General features: G+C 35.7%; 1 protein-coding gene across 12 annotated transcripts in view; it reads left to right on the plus strand.

Moving 5' to 3' along the window:
• The window catches only part of Gria4 (glutamate receptor, ionotropic, AMPA 4), a 337,970-nt gene that overhangs the window by 247,156 nt on the left and 72,912 nt on the right, over window positions 1-17,902 (plus strand). For all 12 annotated transcript variants that reach the window (XM_013511180.1, XM_005378006.2, XM_005378007.2 and 9 more), the window contains 2 exons: window positions 1,166-1,219; window positions 13,336-13,494. In XM_013511180.1, coding sequence (XP_013366634.1) covers window positions 1,166-1,219; window positions 13,336-13,494 — 213 coding nt within the window. The remainder of the gene's footprint in view (window positions 1-1,165; window positions 1,220-13,335; window positions 13,495-17,902) is intronic.

The following is a 17,902-nucleotide window of genomic DNA, read 5'->3' on the forward strand; positions in this document are numbered from 1 at the left end:
AACTCTGGGCCATGTAAACATATACTTGAATGTGAAAATCCAAATTAATTGGATAATTCAAGCTGCAGAACTTTAAAGTCAGAAAGAATATTATATATAATGAAAAGAAAAAAGGTGAGATGAACAGAAATTACATGGCACCAAAGCTGTGTAAAAAAATTGTTTACAGCACAATTAATGTGTTCTGGTTTTAAAAGAGCTTTCCTCTATTTTGAACACAAGTCCCTCAAACAAAAGAACTGTCTTTAGAGAATATTAAAAGCTAAAAAAAATTAGGATTCTTTTTCTTTAATAGTAGAAATGCATGAAAATCTTGCATTGTGGGCATGAATGAGGTTGCAAACCTGCTCATTCGTAACTGCAATTATATTTTTATCTCTTATTGAAGAAATTTTCAGTTTTATAGAGAATGAGAGTTTTAATCTCTAATGAAGAAATAAAATTTCACATACAATCTTTTTTATTTCCTTAAAAAATCTGAGTTTATATTTTTCAAAGTATTTCTAAAATAATTCTTGGGGGAAAAATGAATCTAACAGAAAGAGAAAAGACTTTTGATGGCATTTTGTCCTAATTATTATTTTAAAAATCACCCTTACACAGATGAAAGTTAACTATGTTTGCTGGCATCAGACATGTCTATAAACAGATTGTGCATTTAAACATGTATTGCTTCTTGTTTAAGACAACAGTTCAATCTACTCATAAATAATCTTTCTTACCCATTGAAGAAAACTAACATTCTGTGTGATACTCCATTGCCATAAATTATCAATAAATTAAACACGTTTAAATTCTCTGGAATAAAGTTAAGATTCTACCTAAATATATTTTCTTAAGAAAGGTATGTAAACTATTCTTTGGTTCAGAGTATTGTCATTCTCTTTGAGGAGATCATCACATACTAGGTTTTACAACAAAGTATAGCAATATAATTGATCATTTATAAAGTGTGGCAGATAAAAATGGCATTTTTTAAACATTAATCACTCATTTTCAGTGTGGCTCATCAAATTCTTCTTATGATAATATATCACTTTTATAAGAAAAACTGCATTGTTTTCCTATCACAGATCCACATGAAATCATGGTACAGGAGTAAATGTTTAAACATAATCTCTTAACAAAGTTAAATTGATTCTCTCATTTCTTTTTATCTCCACAGATTGTCAGCGTTGGGAAACATGTTAAAGGCTACCATTATATCATTGCAAACTTGGTAAGAGCTGTTTATTTTCCACTTTTTGTAAGAATTACTCAGGTATTTAAGATTATTGTAGTTGTACCTTAAAATAATGTTTCAATACATGGTTAGTCTGCATATTTTCATAACGCATGGGATATTTTCTTACAATGATTATCATATTTCTAGTATAAAATTCAGTGTATTTTTATTCAGACCAGCTTGGTACCTGTCAAAGAGATTTTTAAAATTAATTACAATGTGGGTTTTGCTATTAATTACAGTATTAACGTTTGTCAAATTAAATGCTAGTTATTTATCTAAGTGAGAAGGACTACAGATAAAGATTGCCAATACTTGGCTCTTACATGAAACATCTAAGCTGATGGTCTGTCTTCTCCAGTTTTAAGAAAAATGGGATAGACTGGCTATATAAGCAAGTCTCTTGAATAGGAGTTACACAATTTTTTAAACGATGTCCACTCATCACACACATAGATGGTAATAAATAAGATGCATATGTATTAATGAAGTTCTTCACGATCAGGAAAGTTTCTTGACAAGCTTCACCAAAGGTTTTTGTTAATCTTCTGGTGCAGGAGGCCATTCTCTTGTTGTGTTAGAGTATCATCTTCTTCAGAGCTTAATCCCCAAAGTGGTTTTTCCTACGGAATTCAAGATTTTTGTGTGTCCTAACCACTCTCATCACATATTTCTCTGACAAGTGTCTTGGTTTAGAAGAAGAAAAAGAAGCTAAAGGGTACAAAAGAGATTCAGACCCCTACTTCTTTGTATGTGGTGTGCAGTCTATGATACAGTATTATAGAAATATTTAATCTTTAGTGAATTGAATTTCATGTAGAGCTCAAACAGTAAAATAGAACAAGGGACTGTGAACAATAACTGTATTATATTTGTTAAATAAAATATAATTTTACAATCTAGTAAATGATTGTGAAAATACTGGGAAATTTTGACTTGCCTTTTTCATAGATTTAGTAGATCCACAGAGGGTATTTTATTATTTTTCATGAAAATAAAAATCATAAATCAAATATATTCTATCATTAATCACTATAAAAGACTTTATGATTACGGAATGTCTGTACTCACAATGACATTGTATAATGAGATTCTAATTAATTACCACAGTGGAGGATTTCGACATCAATTCTTTCTAAACAATTTTGGGGGAAAAATCAATATGTTATGAACTGTCATTCTAGAAATGAGCTGCTGACAGTAGTAGCTAAAATAAATAAACAATACAAAATGGAAAGAATATTTATAGCACCCTAATCCTAATGGATAGCATAGCTTGTCAAAAACAGCCCTAGTAAATGACAACATGTTTAAGCTGTCTGAAGTGCCAGTATATAAAATAGAAAAACATTTTGCTTATAATAGGGCTTATGACCATCATGCTCACTAAAAATAAGCAAGCTTTTTATCATATGTAATTGATATCTTTGTAATACATGATTAAGCCAGTGACTCGCACATAGTATTAACATAATTCTATCCAAATCCATTCAGCTCTAAAAGAGTGCTCCTTAGAATGTCCTAATGATTTTTGTTTCATTTAGCCAGTCAACAGCTAGTGTTGAGAGCTATGTAATAGGATTCCTAAATGTGGAGTTGATTCAGAATTAAAAGGAAAAATTCTTCTAACATTACACTTAATGTTAAAATGTTGATTTTCTCCACCCTTTTCACCACTCAGAGTTTCATACCAAAGTATAGCGACTGGGTGAAAACAATTTGAAAATGGTTCCATGTTGAGAAGAAAAATTTTGTATATAAGAGGTCTCAGTGAATCAAAGAATAATTGTAGAATAAATGAGCTCATCAAGGTTTCAGGATTCTCGGTGAATAATTAAACAAATGATCTATTTCTATATAATAGACACAATGTGAAATAAATTTAGACACTAAATTTATATAATTTATGATTTTAGTTTAGTTATGATTTTAGACACTATAATTTATGATTTTAGTTTCAAGTTAATAGGAATCTGATACTTAAGCAATTCATCAAGGCTGATTTAAGTAATAAAAACTGATTTCTAAAGTAGCAAGATTTAAAATACTCTGTTGAATTGCTTTAACATAATATTTAACAAATATTTTAGTCACAATATTGAAAGTAGAAACAGAAATTATAAAGGCTAACTTATCTCCCCAAAACCGGGAGGATAAAGTTAAGAAGACAGAAATATGTGATGCATGAAATTGTCTCATGAGTTTACAAGCGTAAATTTTTTATGAAGTCAAGGACTTTTCATATTTAAACAAAGTTAATTCCCTGGCAAAGCTTGGTTTAAGTAATATTTTTTAGATTCTTTAAATAATCATAATTCTCTTAAGCTAAAGCAAAGTAAGGAACGTCACAGGAATATTTAAATACTTTAGCTGGAACAAAAGAGGCCAGTTCCATGTCAGTAAATAAAATAATATTGCATTCCATTTAGAGTAGGGATGCAAATAGATTGTGGACATTTTTTAGCATTGTTTATCCTGTAATTATCTATAAATTGAACTTATCTTCTTCAATTACCATCCAGCTTATGCAGCATTCTGTCCTGATGAAGTGGGAATGGATACTTGCCATCTCAGTGATCTTCCTACTCTTCCCAGTTACCGTAGTGTTCTGGCATCTCTCTTCTAGGCAAGTTAAAGGAAGCCATTAGTCCTTCCTTTTTAGGCATGCTTGAGATTGCGGAGGATCCAACAGGGTCCAGAGATCACTGCGTGTAACTAGCATGAACGATGATTTGATATCTGCAGGAACTGGTATGCCACTTCCTGATTCTTGAAATTCTTATGTGATCGTCACGGCTACTATCATCAAGGATCATACACTAAGAATAAGAAAACTTATCAAAAATGATAAATTGCCAAATTTCTTTTTCTTTTCTATATCCTACGTATAATTTGTGTGTGGGTACATGTATATTTTGTTTACACACAACCAATCATCTGAAGATATTGGTTTCTCAATAGATTAAGCTCTGTTCTAGAAACTTCCAACAGGGGTAGGGGCAGGGAAACGTTACCTGTCTATTGGTTCATTGTGGTCTGTTTTTTCAAAGATTGAAGTAAGAAAATTACTTCTATACTTTGCCCCTAGATTTTCTCTCTTCTGGTTTTTTCTTTCACTCTGGTGCGGGTATTTTTAACAGATATAATAGATATATTTAAATCATTTCTCTGCTTAAATTTTTTTGTTGGCCTCAGGCTGCAAATAGTGAAGAACATCAGACCGTTCATGATCTGATCTCCTGTGGACTCTGCAGCTTTACCTGCTAATACTTACCTCACCTCTCCACAGGACTTACATTCCTCTCAAAATGCCATACTCTGACTCATTGCCCCAGCTTTAACATCTCATACCAGCGCAAGCGTTCTAAAGCTAAGCACTGCTAGGGTCAACTATTTATACTATTTAACTCAATGCAGATAGCTTTGTAATTTTACCCTACTTACTCCAGTGTCTCTTTCTTACTCTACCACACATTCCTCCTCTCCAAAACCAGCTAATTCTTAGCAACTAGTGCTGCTCTTCTCTTTAATACTTTAGCTTGGACAGCCGTTTTCACCTAGAAGAGTTCATCCCACCCAACCTTAATGAATAATTACAATCACTCCTCTAAGAAAGTGAACCTTAAGTATCCATTCTGATATCCCTTTTTCTGCATGTGCAAGTCGCCCTGAGAAATGATAGTACATAATTCATATTTTTCATTCACCAGATCATTGTGTTAAATTTGCTCTGTATCAGGAATCATGAAACATCCTGTGGCACAGCTACAAATAAAGTATTGTCACACCGCAAGATTATTAACAGCAAAAATCATGGCTTCTTTTTTTCTACCTTGTAAAATGGGTCTTTATCTGTTCCTCTGCATCTGGCTTGTGTTGATGTTTTTCTTTTATTACTATAATTGTTTTAATTAGTCCTTAAAAGTAGATGTGTTTATTTTATATACTAAAAGATGAGGTTCAGTATAATTTATCCAAGATCACAGAGACTATTAAGTTTCAAAGGCAGGTTTGAATCTCTAGCTTAATTTCAAGGAATAAATATACAAATAAATAAATAACATATATTGTCACAGTGGCAATAAGATCACAAAGTGGCCATTCATTTATAAGTTCCCTGGACTTCTTAAGGGTGATTTCACCTTAGACACAATGCTTTGTATTTATATGCACTCCTCCTTCAGCCCTTAGATAATTTATATGTGACCACCAACAGGAATAAGGAAATCTTGACATATCTTCCACTTGTAAGGCAAAGTAAGAGTCGTACTCTCATTTAAATTTTTAAGCTTTTAAGATTTAGTCAGCATATTAGTCATCTTCCCGTCACTGGACAAAATGCTCAACACCCACAACTTCAGGGAAGAGAGCTTTATTTTGGCTCAAAGTCTTCAGAGGGTCAGTCCATGGTTGAGTGATTCTAAGGCAGAAATAGCCTTGTGGAAGAGCATGGCAGAGGAATGCAGTTTATGCCATGGCAGCCTGAAAACAGTGAGAGAGGGGAAAGGAGGAGTTGGGGACTAGAATATAGCCTTTCAGGTCATGTCCCAGTGACCCACCTCCAGCGAGGCCTCACCTCCTAATAGCACGTTTAGCTAGTGAGTATGGTGCCCCCATACTCCAAACATCTTCCAAATACAACATTCTGCCTCAGCCTCCTACAGGCTTATGTCCACCTCCTTGTGCCAGTTGTATCTGATTCATCTCTCAGAGGCAACGAAGTCTTCATAGTTTCAGCACTGCTGAAAAACCAAAATCCAAAGTATCTTCTGAAACTCAAGGCAAACTCTTAAGTGTGAGCCCCTGCAAAAATTTTAAAAATAGAAGTTAAATATTTTCCCCATACAGTGGCATGGGGTAAAAGTTCCCATCCCAAAAAGGAAAAGTGAAGGATAGGAAGAGAGCACACAAAAACACTGACCCTCATAGCTCCATGTCCAGCACCCATGGTGGGCTGTAGTACCGTGTGAGCTTGGAGTCATGTGGTGACTCCAAGACCAAGGCTGCAGGGTCCTCGGAGTCCCTGGATGGCTGAAGTTGAGGATATGCTTCTCTATGTGGCCTTGAATGAACAGGGCACCACTGGGTTCTCTTTTTCTAAAGCAAAGTTTTTTGAAAGTATTTACACTTTCACACTCTTGAGCCTTTAAAGGGTGGGGTCTGACCAATTCCTGAGATGTTTTTAAACCCTCTTCCCTATTGTCCTGATGCAAAGTACTTGGCCTTTTTTAAACACTCATCCTTTCTGCAACCCGGCTTTCCTTTGCCTCAAAATTGTAGGTGCTTGTATTCTGGCAAAACTGGAATCTTTTGTATCTTTTTGTTTTGTCTTTTGCTTATGATTTTTACCACAGATCTGACTACATGCAGCCAGTAGTAACATATCCTGAACATTGGACTTCCTTGAAATTTTCTTCACCAGACTAACTAATCCAACAACTTTAAATTCAACCTCACATAAAATCTTTGGATATGGACAAAATGTAGATAAATTCCTCACCAGGATGTAACAGGTTTGGACTGTAGTCTAGGTTTTGAATATAATTATTTCAGTCTGAAACCTTATGAGCCTGGCCTTTCCTGTCTGCATTTTTATCATCATTCTGGTTTCCTAACCTCTGAACTGCTTATTAAACTCTGCTTACAGGATTCTAGGACTTCTCTTGCCTGCTTTCGTGAACTATTCCAAACCCCTCCCACAAGCAAGTTCTGAAAGTTTCTTAACCACATACTCAGAGATAGGCCCAGCAGTGATTCCACTTCTCTGCTACTAATTTTCTGTATTAATCATTCTGTTTCAAATTTTCTGCACTGAGCATGTATGACCACATTGCCTACATGTTCCTGTGTTTGCTCTGACTAATGTTTCGAGTATTATGTTGAATAGAAGTGGTGATAGTGGGCATCCTTGTCTTGTTCCTGATTTTAAAGGGAATGTTTTCAGTTTTTCCCCATTTAATAGGATATTGGTCACTTATTAGTTATATTAGTTTTCTCACATTCAGGTATGGTCCTTCATCTATTTTCTCAGGGTTCTTATCATGGGGTGTAGATTTTGTTAAAAGCCTTTTCTGCATCCATTGATATGATTATGTTTTTTCTCCTTGCTTCTATTCATGTGGTGCATTACATTTTTTGATTTGCATATGTTGAACCATTGCTGCAACTCTGGGGTGAAACATAGTTGGTCATGATATTTGATCATTTTGATGATGTGTTGCATTCCATTCACTAATATCTTTTGGAAGATTTTTGCATCTATGTTCACTAAGGAGATTGACCTGTAGTTTTCTTTTTCAACTGGGTCTTTAACTGGTTTGGGGGTCAGAATGATGCTGGTTTCCATAAGTGTGTTTGGAAGCATTCCATCTCTTTCAATTTCTTTGAACTGTAAAAGTATGGGTGATATAATATCCTTAAAGGTTTTGTAGAATTCAGCAGTGAATCCATTTGGTCTTGGGTTTTTTAGTTGGTAGATTTTTTTTATTACTGTCTCAATTTCATTGTTTGTAACTGGGTTGTTCAGCATTTTGGTGTCTTCTTGGCTTAGCTGTGGGCATTTGCATGAGGCTAGGAATTTGTCCATTTCATCAAGTTTTTCCAATTTATTGGAATATACTCTCACTTTTATCCAACATAATACTCAAAACATTAGCCAGAGCGATCATGCAATAGAATGAAATAAAAGGGATACAGACAGGAAAAGCAGAACTCAAACTATTATCATTTGCAGATGATATGATACTCTACTTAAAGACCCAAAGAATTCCATGAAAGAACTCTTAGAATTAATAAAGCTCTTCAGCAGTGCTGCAGAATACAAAATCAACACATAAATATCAATAGCATTTGTGTACACTAATAATGAACTCAGTGAGAAAGAAATTATGAAAACAATACCACTCACAGTACTATCAAGAAAATTTGAATACCTGGGAATTAACAGAACCAAAAACTGGAAAGACTCCAAAGAAAACTATAGTGCTCTGAAAAAGGAGATTAAAGAAGAAATCAGAAAATGTTCTGCTCATGGATAGGCAGAACAAATATTGTCCATACTGCTAAAACTGTTATTCAGATCCATGCAATCCCAATCAAAATACCAATGGCATGCTTCACAAATCTAGAGAATACAATTCCAAAATTCACATGGAACTGGTATGGATAAAAATAGAGAAAGCAAACTTGGGCAACAAGAGCAAAGCAGGAGAAATCACAATAATTGACTTCAAAGCAGTCTATAAAATAACAGGGAAAAATTGGCATGGTACTGGGACAAAGCAGATGCCCGGGTCAAAGGAACAGAACACGGTACGGAAGCATTCGCAGACACATTCAGATAGTTGATTTTTGACAAAGGGGCCAGATATACTGGAGGAAAGACAGTCTCTTAAACAAGTAGTTTAAACTAGGTATGTGGGAAAACTGGACAACTGCAGAAGTTTGAAGCCGGACTCAGACCATTCGCCATGTACTAAGCTAAATCAAATGGTTCAAAAGTATAAACGTTAAAGCAGAAACATGGAATCCACTGGAAAATAAAAGGTAAAATACTTCAAGTCATAGGTCTATGAAGGGATTTGCTAAACAGCACACCAGTTGCACAAGAAATAACAGCAAACATCAACAAATGGGATTTCATCCAATGAAAAAACTGCTGCCCTGTCACTGAAACAATTAGTAAAAAAGACACCTTACTGCAGAACGGAGAAAAAAACTGCCTAATATTTTCTCATGCAGAAGACTACTAACTAGAATGCAAAGAACTAAAGAGAATTAGACTGTCTAAAATAAAAGATTCAATCAAGAAAAGGCACAAAATGGATACTTCTCAGAAGAAGAGTACAAGTGGCAACCAACGTATGAAAATATGTTCAACATCTCTGGCTATTAGTGAAATGCAAACTAAAACAGTGCTAAGGTTCTATCTTATACCAGAAAGAACCATAACAAGTGCTGGTAAAACATAATGGCTTTCTTAGTTTATATTCCCAGCAACAAGTTGTAAACTAAGAAAATCATTATAAAAATAAGTGTAGATACTTGTCAAAGAACTAGAAATTAGAACTAAACTAGAACTAAAACCAGAACTAGAAATTAGAAATTCCATTTGACCCAGCTATTCCCTTTCTTTTTTTTTTTTTCCCCAAAGACCTACAGACATCGTACTGCACCAATACATGCATACCAGTGCTCACAGCTGCGAAATTCGTAACTGCAAAACCCTCGAAGCAAGCCCCTATGCTCATCAACAGACAAATTTATAAGGAAAATGGTGTATCTATATGTAGTCGAGTACAACTCAGTTATAAAGAAGGATAAATTTGAGACCTCTGTAGGAAAATAGAAGCATCTGGAAAATATATGTTGAGTAAAATAAATCAGACGCAAAAGCTTAAATATTGTATGACAGCTCTCATCTGAAAAAGGCAAAGTACAAAGACCTAATAAAGGACAGATGGAAAAAAAGGGACAGATTTTTGCAAATGGGAAGGGCTTAGGGAGCCTGAGGTTGAGAGGAGAGAGCGAGGGAAAGGGGAAAGAATAGTTAAGGTATAACATGTACAGGAACCTAATACCCTCAAAGAATTTAAACATCATGTGTCATAAACATGAGCTAAAAAGAATGACAGAAAGAATGAAAAAGGGGAAAGATGACTTAAAAGTGGAAGGAGATTAAAAAAGAAACACGCTGTGTTGCGTGTGTGTACCTGTTCCACAAGATGACTGTAAACTTCGCGCCCTGGAGCCAGGCACTAATAAAATAAAATAATTTTGAAAAGTGCCTATGTTAAGCCATCTCTTCAGACTAATTTGTAAGATGATGAAGGGGATTTTCCTAATCTAGTTTATCTTCCTTTGTTCACTGCATTGGAACCCTCGCAATATGATTTAACAACCTGTCAACCCGGGAAAGACAGCAGCAAGGTGATCTGAATTAGGCGAGAGCTGAAGGATGAACGTTGATTAAATATTGACAATGTAATGGGACTGCACATTTACATAAGTGGTCATCGGGAGAGCCGATATGTATAAACGTCCCTCCTACAGGATATATTACTATGAACGAGAAAGAAAATCAAATCGGTAATTAATTTGAGAGGTCATTAGCCGTTGTGAAATGCAAACATAGTAGCCCGTTTCAATAAGTAGAAGGCCTTTCTCAGCTCATCCTGCCCTGGGGTGGGGGGTGCTTATTTACTTAGTTACTTAACCACTAATTTCCCCCTGAGCCAATCTTATCACAGCGTTGCCCTAGAACTTTCAGTTCCGCATGGTTCCCTGTGTACACACTGAAGTTAAATGGGCACCCAAGCAACTGTTTCCAAGGAAACAGCCTTGCAGGCTAGATCCTATCAATTTTCTATATAAAATCATAAGGAAATGTATGAAAGGGGAAATAGTGCCTGTGCTCAAACAGACATAGCTGAAATTAACTGAGTCAGTCATTCAGATCAGAACTGAAAGGAGTTTATCATCAGATACAATCACTTTTTTCCTTCACCTTCAGTGTAGCAGTAGGATGGAAGCAGAGAATGCAGCTGCTGTTTATTAAAGAGACTTTACGTGGTGTGATTTTTCTAAAGGTTGCAGCTTTGCCCGTGTCTGGCCACCGTGGCTAATGACATGAAAGGAGGCTTGGCAGGCCTTCTATTTCAGCCACGGCTGAAAGAAAATAATAATGTCATCAATTAGCAACTAATGCAATAGCTGAATTACTGTGGCATTTAGAAATTATTGAAATTAGTTGTCTGCCTGTGGGTTTGTCTTATACTCTGGTCAAAACAAACAAATGTTCAACTGATATTTTAGTAGCTAGAGATTGATGAGCGATGTTTCTTGCTGTTTCTGAGACATAAATTTGGTTTCTGGCATCTACTTTACTTAGGATGTGATGGATGATCTGTCAAATTAGCTGGCACATAATAGGCATGAAATACAAAACTGTTTAATGGATTAATTAATAATCACTATTAATTATTGAGTGCAGACAGGATGTGCTAGATTCTAGCATTATTATTTTAATTTTGCAGCTAAGAATTCTCACTTAGAAGGTTACATGTGGGATTCAAAGTCTGGGTTTTCTTTGCCTGCTATCAAGGTACCTCTGTTGTGAAAAAATTGACAATTAATATACTTCAAAACACTTGTTTATGGAAGAATAGGCAGGAACACAAGGAAAAAACGCAAACGCAAGTATCAGTTAGTGTGACTGGAAGTTGGCCCTGCTATCTATTTACTAAGTGACCTTGAAAAGTTTGCTTTTTGCTGATTGCCCTGAGCCTCTGTTTTCTTTCCATAAGATTAACAATAGCAGCTGCTTCACGACTTCGTTTTGCAGACTAAATTGGACAGATCACCCATGTGATGTGCTAAGCACAGTGCCTGACACACAACAAACCCAGCCTCAGAGTTAGCTGTTAGTCCGCGTACCTGGACCTCTCGCTAGCAGTTTTGCTTACTTGACGAATGATTGATCCCTTTCTTCCCAAGATGATCAAACAGCATTATTATGTACAGGCTAGCAAGACAGTCTTCTTCATTATTCAATAAATTAAATAAAAACAAAAACAAAATCCCAAATGTTTCCAAACGCCTGGCCAAAATAAATAGCCCCAAGTCTTCACTGCTTCCTCCTGCAATGGCAGGGTTACTGATGCTCATTCTTTCCTACAAAAAGGAAGATAGACAGACAGACAGACAGACAGACGAAGACAAAGTATTTTCCCTTAGTATCGTCAGAAGAACTGAAACATTTGCACATTTTCAAAAGTACATTTACCAAATACTAAGAGAAAACAAGAAAGAAGTTATATATACTATAATCTGTGTGCATGCGTGTGTGTGTGTGTGTGTGTGTGTGTGTGTGTGCTGGTGTGCACAAATGCACACATGAGGTTTACTCTTCTCAGAACTGATGCCATTGGCATTATTAATTTACCTCAATATACCTTTGACCTTTTCTTTCATTGAGTGTATGTTTTTATGACATGCTTTAAATTCTTAGTGAAGGCTGTGAGAAACAGAGGTGGGGGAGGGAGGGAGGATACACAGACAGGTGAGAGAGGATTCTTTTCAGAATTTTTGAAACCTAGGTTATTACTTCTAGACCCAAAGAAATGACACCTGTTCTTTCTCTCAACTTCTTCATTCCAGCTGGGCAAAACTGTCATTTTTATGACCACGCAAGAACCCGTCAAAATTTTTATCCTCTCTATTTAAAATCACCAGCTCGGGGCTGGGGATTTAGCTCAGCGGCAAAAGCGCCTGCCTGGCAAGCGCAAGGTCGTGAGTTCGGTTCCTGGTACCGGAGAAAAAAAAAAACCAAAAAATAAAAAAAATAAAAAAAATAAAATCACCAGCTCTCTGTGCTTATAAACCACTCTGTGATTAAACTAAATGCCTTTAAATGGTCTAACCTATCATAGACTCAGAATATCATGGTTTCTTGACGTTACCTTCATATAACACACATTTTCACATATCTATATCACAGAGTAGCCAAGCATGGTGTCACACCCTTGTAATACCAGCATTCTGGGAGGCTGAGGCAGGAACATCACTAGTTTGATCCTAACCTGGGTGAATTAGACACTTAGGGACACCCTATCTCCAAAACAAAACAAAAAAAAAAAATTTAAAAGGGCTGGGAATGTAGCCCTGGATGTGAAAGCCTTGGGTCTCATCCCTAGTACCACAAAAATGGTACAAGTTTACTAAGAGAAAATAAGAAATAAGATATAATTCTTTATTGGAAGAATATAGATATATTCTTCAAAGGCAGTTATATTCTCAGCAGGAGACTCTTTGATGTTATCATACTTATCATACTTGTCCCTGTATTCCCCTTTATACTTCATAAAAGACATCAAAGCCATTCTAGAAATATGTGAGTTGGGCCAGTATGATTGATATTCTCTTGTATTGGATTTTCAATCACAGAATTTGACAGCCAAAGTAATGTAAGTCTATTTCTTGCCTCCTTATAGCTATCACTTGTTAGAATTCTATTCAGATGTACACATTGGTCATTGATTTACGTTCATATTGAAAAGCTGAAATGTATACTAATGAGCTAAACTTAATAATATTTCATATTGATTTCATAGGGATTCAAAGACATCTCTCTTGAGAGGTTTATTCACGGTGGAGCCAATGTGACAGGCTTCCAGTTGGTAGATTTTAATACACCTATGGTAACCAAGTTAATGGATCGCTGGAAGAAACTAGATCAGAGAGAGTATCCAGGATCTGAGACTCCTCCAAAGGTATTTGCTATTTCGAATCTCATATACTTTTGATTTTTTTTTTAAATTTTAAGGTAGAAAGTTCCTTCTGCAATTCTAGCTGTGTTTTCTCAGAGGAAGTCTAGCACAGGAAAGCAGTATCTTACCACCAGCACAGTACTGAGTAGACGCCTCATAATTTCTAAACTTCTATGTTTAATAACAGAGCTGTTGTACATTAACTCAAGGAGTTTATTGGTTTTATCACCTTATGTTTGAACTTACTTGGAGAAACGGTGTGCTTTTAAAAGGTTTATTAACTAAGTAGTTCAGCTATGAGTGACCACTGTTAACTTTTCTAGCCAGGTAAAAACTGTATTTGTAAAATGATTTATAATGAGATAAATGAAGAAATTGTTAGCAATGCAAAATGTAGAGCTTCTGTAACAATCTCTCTTTAAAAGTAACAGTGAAAGTAAGTTTTTCTGACAAATGTTGCAAAAGTATGTTATTAGTATTTACAAAGATAGCTGGTAAGTTTCCCATCATGAACACGTTTGAAAAGCCAGATGATTTTCTTAGACATCGTGTAGATGATAGAGTAATGTAGGTGGTTATGAGCTCTCACATGATAAGGCATCACAGTCAACAATATTTACAGTAACAGCATATTCCAGTAAAGAGTTTTAATTCATAATTTGGAAATTGGAGATTAGAAGAAGTGATGTTTTTAGCTACTTCATTTTCTAACTATAGAATTCATTTTGGCTGTGTCAGTTTCTCCTCTGCAACATTAAAACTTGACTGCGAAGTCCTGAGTTCAATTCTTGATACTCACAAAAAATGTCACTTAAAGTTTGAATAGCTAGCCTATAGAACCATGAGTTTTTCAAAAACTTCATATATTGGGTGTCCAGCATGTGCCAGGCACTATATTTCTACCGTCTGGATTTCCAGATTAATACATGTAAGGTAAAAATGGATGTATTCATTGGTTGTCCTTGAGTTGAGGACCAAGTTCACAGAATATCCAGGACAGAATCATTTTAATGACTCCTACTGAATAACCTCCAATTAGACTTGTCTATTCTTCAGCTTTGAACTCTTTGCTGTATAAAAATTATATGATCTGCACTGGATAGACAGACTCCTTTATGGGGTTTATCTGTGATAATTCCGCCTGGTGGATATATCTATTAACATTGAAGATAATTTCATAATGTTTTTATAAATACAGCTTTTAGACATGCTATAATAAATACGATTCACACAGATAATTTTGTCAGCTTTTTGCATGATTCTAAATGCTAAGAATTTAATAAATTTATATGATCACTTTTCATTACTTGCAGTGATTAGTTGTATAACACCTTTTAAAATAATGAATGAGTAAATATTAAACCTTTTCTCTTAGAAGACATACAGGGTTAGTGTCTGAGCATGTAGTTACACGTTTATCACTCAGTCAGCACATAAAATTATTTTATGTATGTTTCAGTTTAAAGAAATTTCACTTACTGCACTTTTGATTCTTTAACACTGAACACTTCTATAATTCTTTGGACCAGTGAGGAGGAAGCACAGCTCTTTTATGTTGGATGAATCACATTTTTACTATTCTATAGATATCCAAGAATAACCACAGAAGTGTGACAAGTATTGATTTGGGGGTCACAAATAAATACGAGCAACTAGGCAACTTCAAACGCCTAAAATCCACAAATAAGAATTGATTACTTCCAAGATTTTGCTATTACAAACTGTGCTGCTGTAAACATGGGTGCACATATATTGCTGTGGACTATGATGTTTTTAATTCTTCCGGGGAATGGATAAAAAAAATGCGGCCTTTTTATACAGTGGAATACTACTCAGCCATAAAGAATGATAAACCTGAGGCTTTTATAGGTAAATGGATGCAACTAGAGACCATACTCATAAGTGAAATAAATCAGACTCACGTGTGTAAACATAATATTATACCCCTGGTATGAGGAACTAAAAGAGTAGATAAAGTCCAAACTGCACAATAGATATCGTGAAATGGAAAGAAATTGTTCAAAAGCAAAAAGGAAGTAGGGTGGGGGGAAGGGGAAAGGAAGGAAGCAAAAAGGAAAAAAACAAAATCACGTTATATTACTAGTTTTTCTTAGTTCATTGAAAAGAAATGTTTGTGCTAATATCACTTAAGAGAATTTTGGGGGCTCATATCTTATACTCTGGGTAACTACTTTAAAGACAACAATACTCAAGGTATTAACCATTGTTATTCTTCTATTATTCTGTTAAGAAATTTGTTTTACTTTCTTTCCATAAAATAAAAAAAAGAATTGATTGCAATTATATAAATTATATTTCAGTCATTTAGTATTTCAGCCAACATTTCTAGTCTCCTCACTTTGGGAATAAAGATCTTCCATGATACAGGGAGCGTCTCTGCTGCGTTCTGACGCTCCAGGCGACACTCTTTCCTATCCTTGTCTCACCTGTTAAGCGCTGTGCTTCCTCCTCGCTGGTCCTGCACTTTCATCTCCACGGGTCCAAATCCATCCGTCTTCCAGAGTGCTACATCAAACACCACTTTCTCTCAAAGCTTTTAAAAAAATTTCTCTGGTAAATATGCACCCCTTCTCCTTTGTACTTGTCATCATATTTGAGCATGTATTTCTTCCCTAGGATGTAACATAATTCTTTGTAGACTTATTGTTTCACAGCTGTACCTTATTTGGGGACAGTAAGTATCTACTGCTCACCCTCATAGTCCTTATAATTCCCAGCCAGTGTCACAGTACATTTTTCAGAGAACTCTCAGATATGTTGTAAAATTTGATTCTCTAAACAACCACGGTAGATAGATGTTATTACCTTATATTCGATTTTGTTCTAGTCTATGTTCCATAACTGAAGAATGTGTTTCACTTTCCTGTAAACCTACATGTAGCAAAATTCAAGTTCATCTCAGTTCTTTCTTTTCAGAGTCCATATTCTTTCCACTGCTCTATGATATTGTTCATCTCTGTCTTGTCGATCCACAAAGTTTGGGGAACAAAACTCATTCTGCCATGCAGTTCATCAGGCAGAGCAGTGAATACCTATAGACTTAAATCTGCTTTTCCCCCAAGTTAAACATCTATTGACTAGACGTTTTCTAGATGACATCTAGAAGTTGTGTACCCACAAGTATGACTTCCTGGGCTGTAACACAATAAGGCACACGGGCCAGAATTACACTCAGTGAAAAGGTGGGACCTATTTGAACTAGTGCTTCCTTCCATCTGTCAGTTCTGTGACCTGTCAAGTTCCAGGCTTCTACTGCTCTGACTGGATCTCTGCTTTGTGTGATACCTGCTCTATTTTTCTGGTGCTCTGCTTTCACAAAAATGGACGAACTCTAACACACAGCCAGTGCACTTGCATTTCTATGTCTTCTCTTCTCAGTTTCTTTCCAAACTGAAAAAGCAACAGTTTTTTCTTCCTTTCCCGCTCTTGATCCTGAAATACTAGTACTGCATTTTCTTTTGCCTTTATGTCTTCAGTCAGTTTTTATTTTCTTGTTTTACACAAAAAATGGTATGATGCTCTTGTCTGCCTAAAGATGCATGAGTTCAGGCAGGAGAGGACCTGTGTTCATTTTTAGGGTGGCACCTCGTTTAACATTTTGATTGCCTGCAGCCACTTCATCCTCCTTGTAAAGAGGCATGCCTGAAGCCTCTGCATCATATTCTGAAGGAATATGCAGCAAGTCTCTTAATTAATATAAATCTTTCTAAAACAAGATTTATATAAATCTTTAGAAAACAAGCTTCTTAGTTAGGCCCTCTACCATTGGAAGTTCTTTGCTAGAATTTATAGCGCATTCTTTATTTTATATATCCCTATGTTTTCATTTTTCTCTTCCCTGGAATGCTGGTTGCTCTGGGTTATGGTCATATTGCCTATGTTTACTTTCTACAGTTGGAATTCCAAGTGAGTTTTCTGTATCTGCAAGCAGAAAATCAGGGAGAGCGCCCCCCTTTTCCACAACAAGTACTACCCATTATTTAGATGTAGAACGTGTTCATCTTATGAACTGACCATGCAAAATTCCTGAAGGAGATGACATGGTGGACACTCTGTCATGTCATTAATACTTCAAGAAAATTGTGCCATGTTTTCTAAGTGTGTATCAATTCTCTAAACAGTCTCTTCAAACTCTACCAAAGGCGATCAATCCCCTGTTCTTTTCATTTATGCCTGAAACAAGTTGTCGGTTTTTCCTCACTTCCACCCTTACCGTGAAAATGTTTTCTGGAGGCTCACTATTCTCAAAGGGAAGCACAGAGCAGTCACTTTAAAGCAGACCGCCTACAGTTCACATCTCCACTTGGAGCCTAGGTTACATGGAAAACTTAAAAGAAATGACTTAACCTCTCTGATCATCCTTACCACATATAAATTGGCTTGCTAAAGC

Source organism: Chinchilla lanigera, unplaced genomic scaffold (genome assembly GCF_000276665.1).
Source record: "Chinchilla lanigera isolate Chin_1 unplaced genomic scaffold, ChiLan1.0 scaffold00011, whole genome shotgun sequence".
NCBI lineage: Eukaryota > Metazoa > Chordata > Mammalia > Rodentia > Chinchillidae > Chinchilla > Chinchilla lanigera.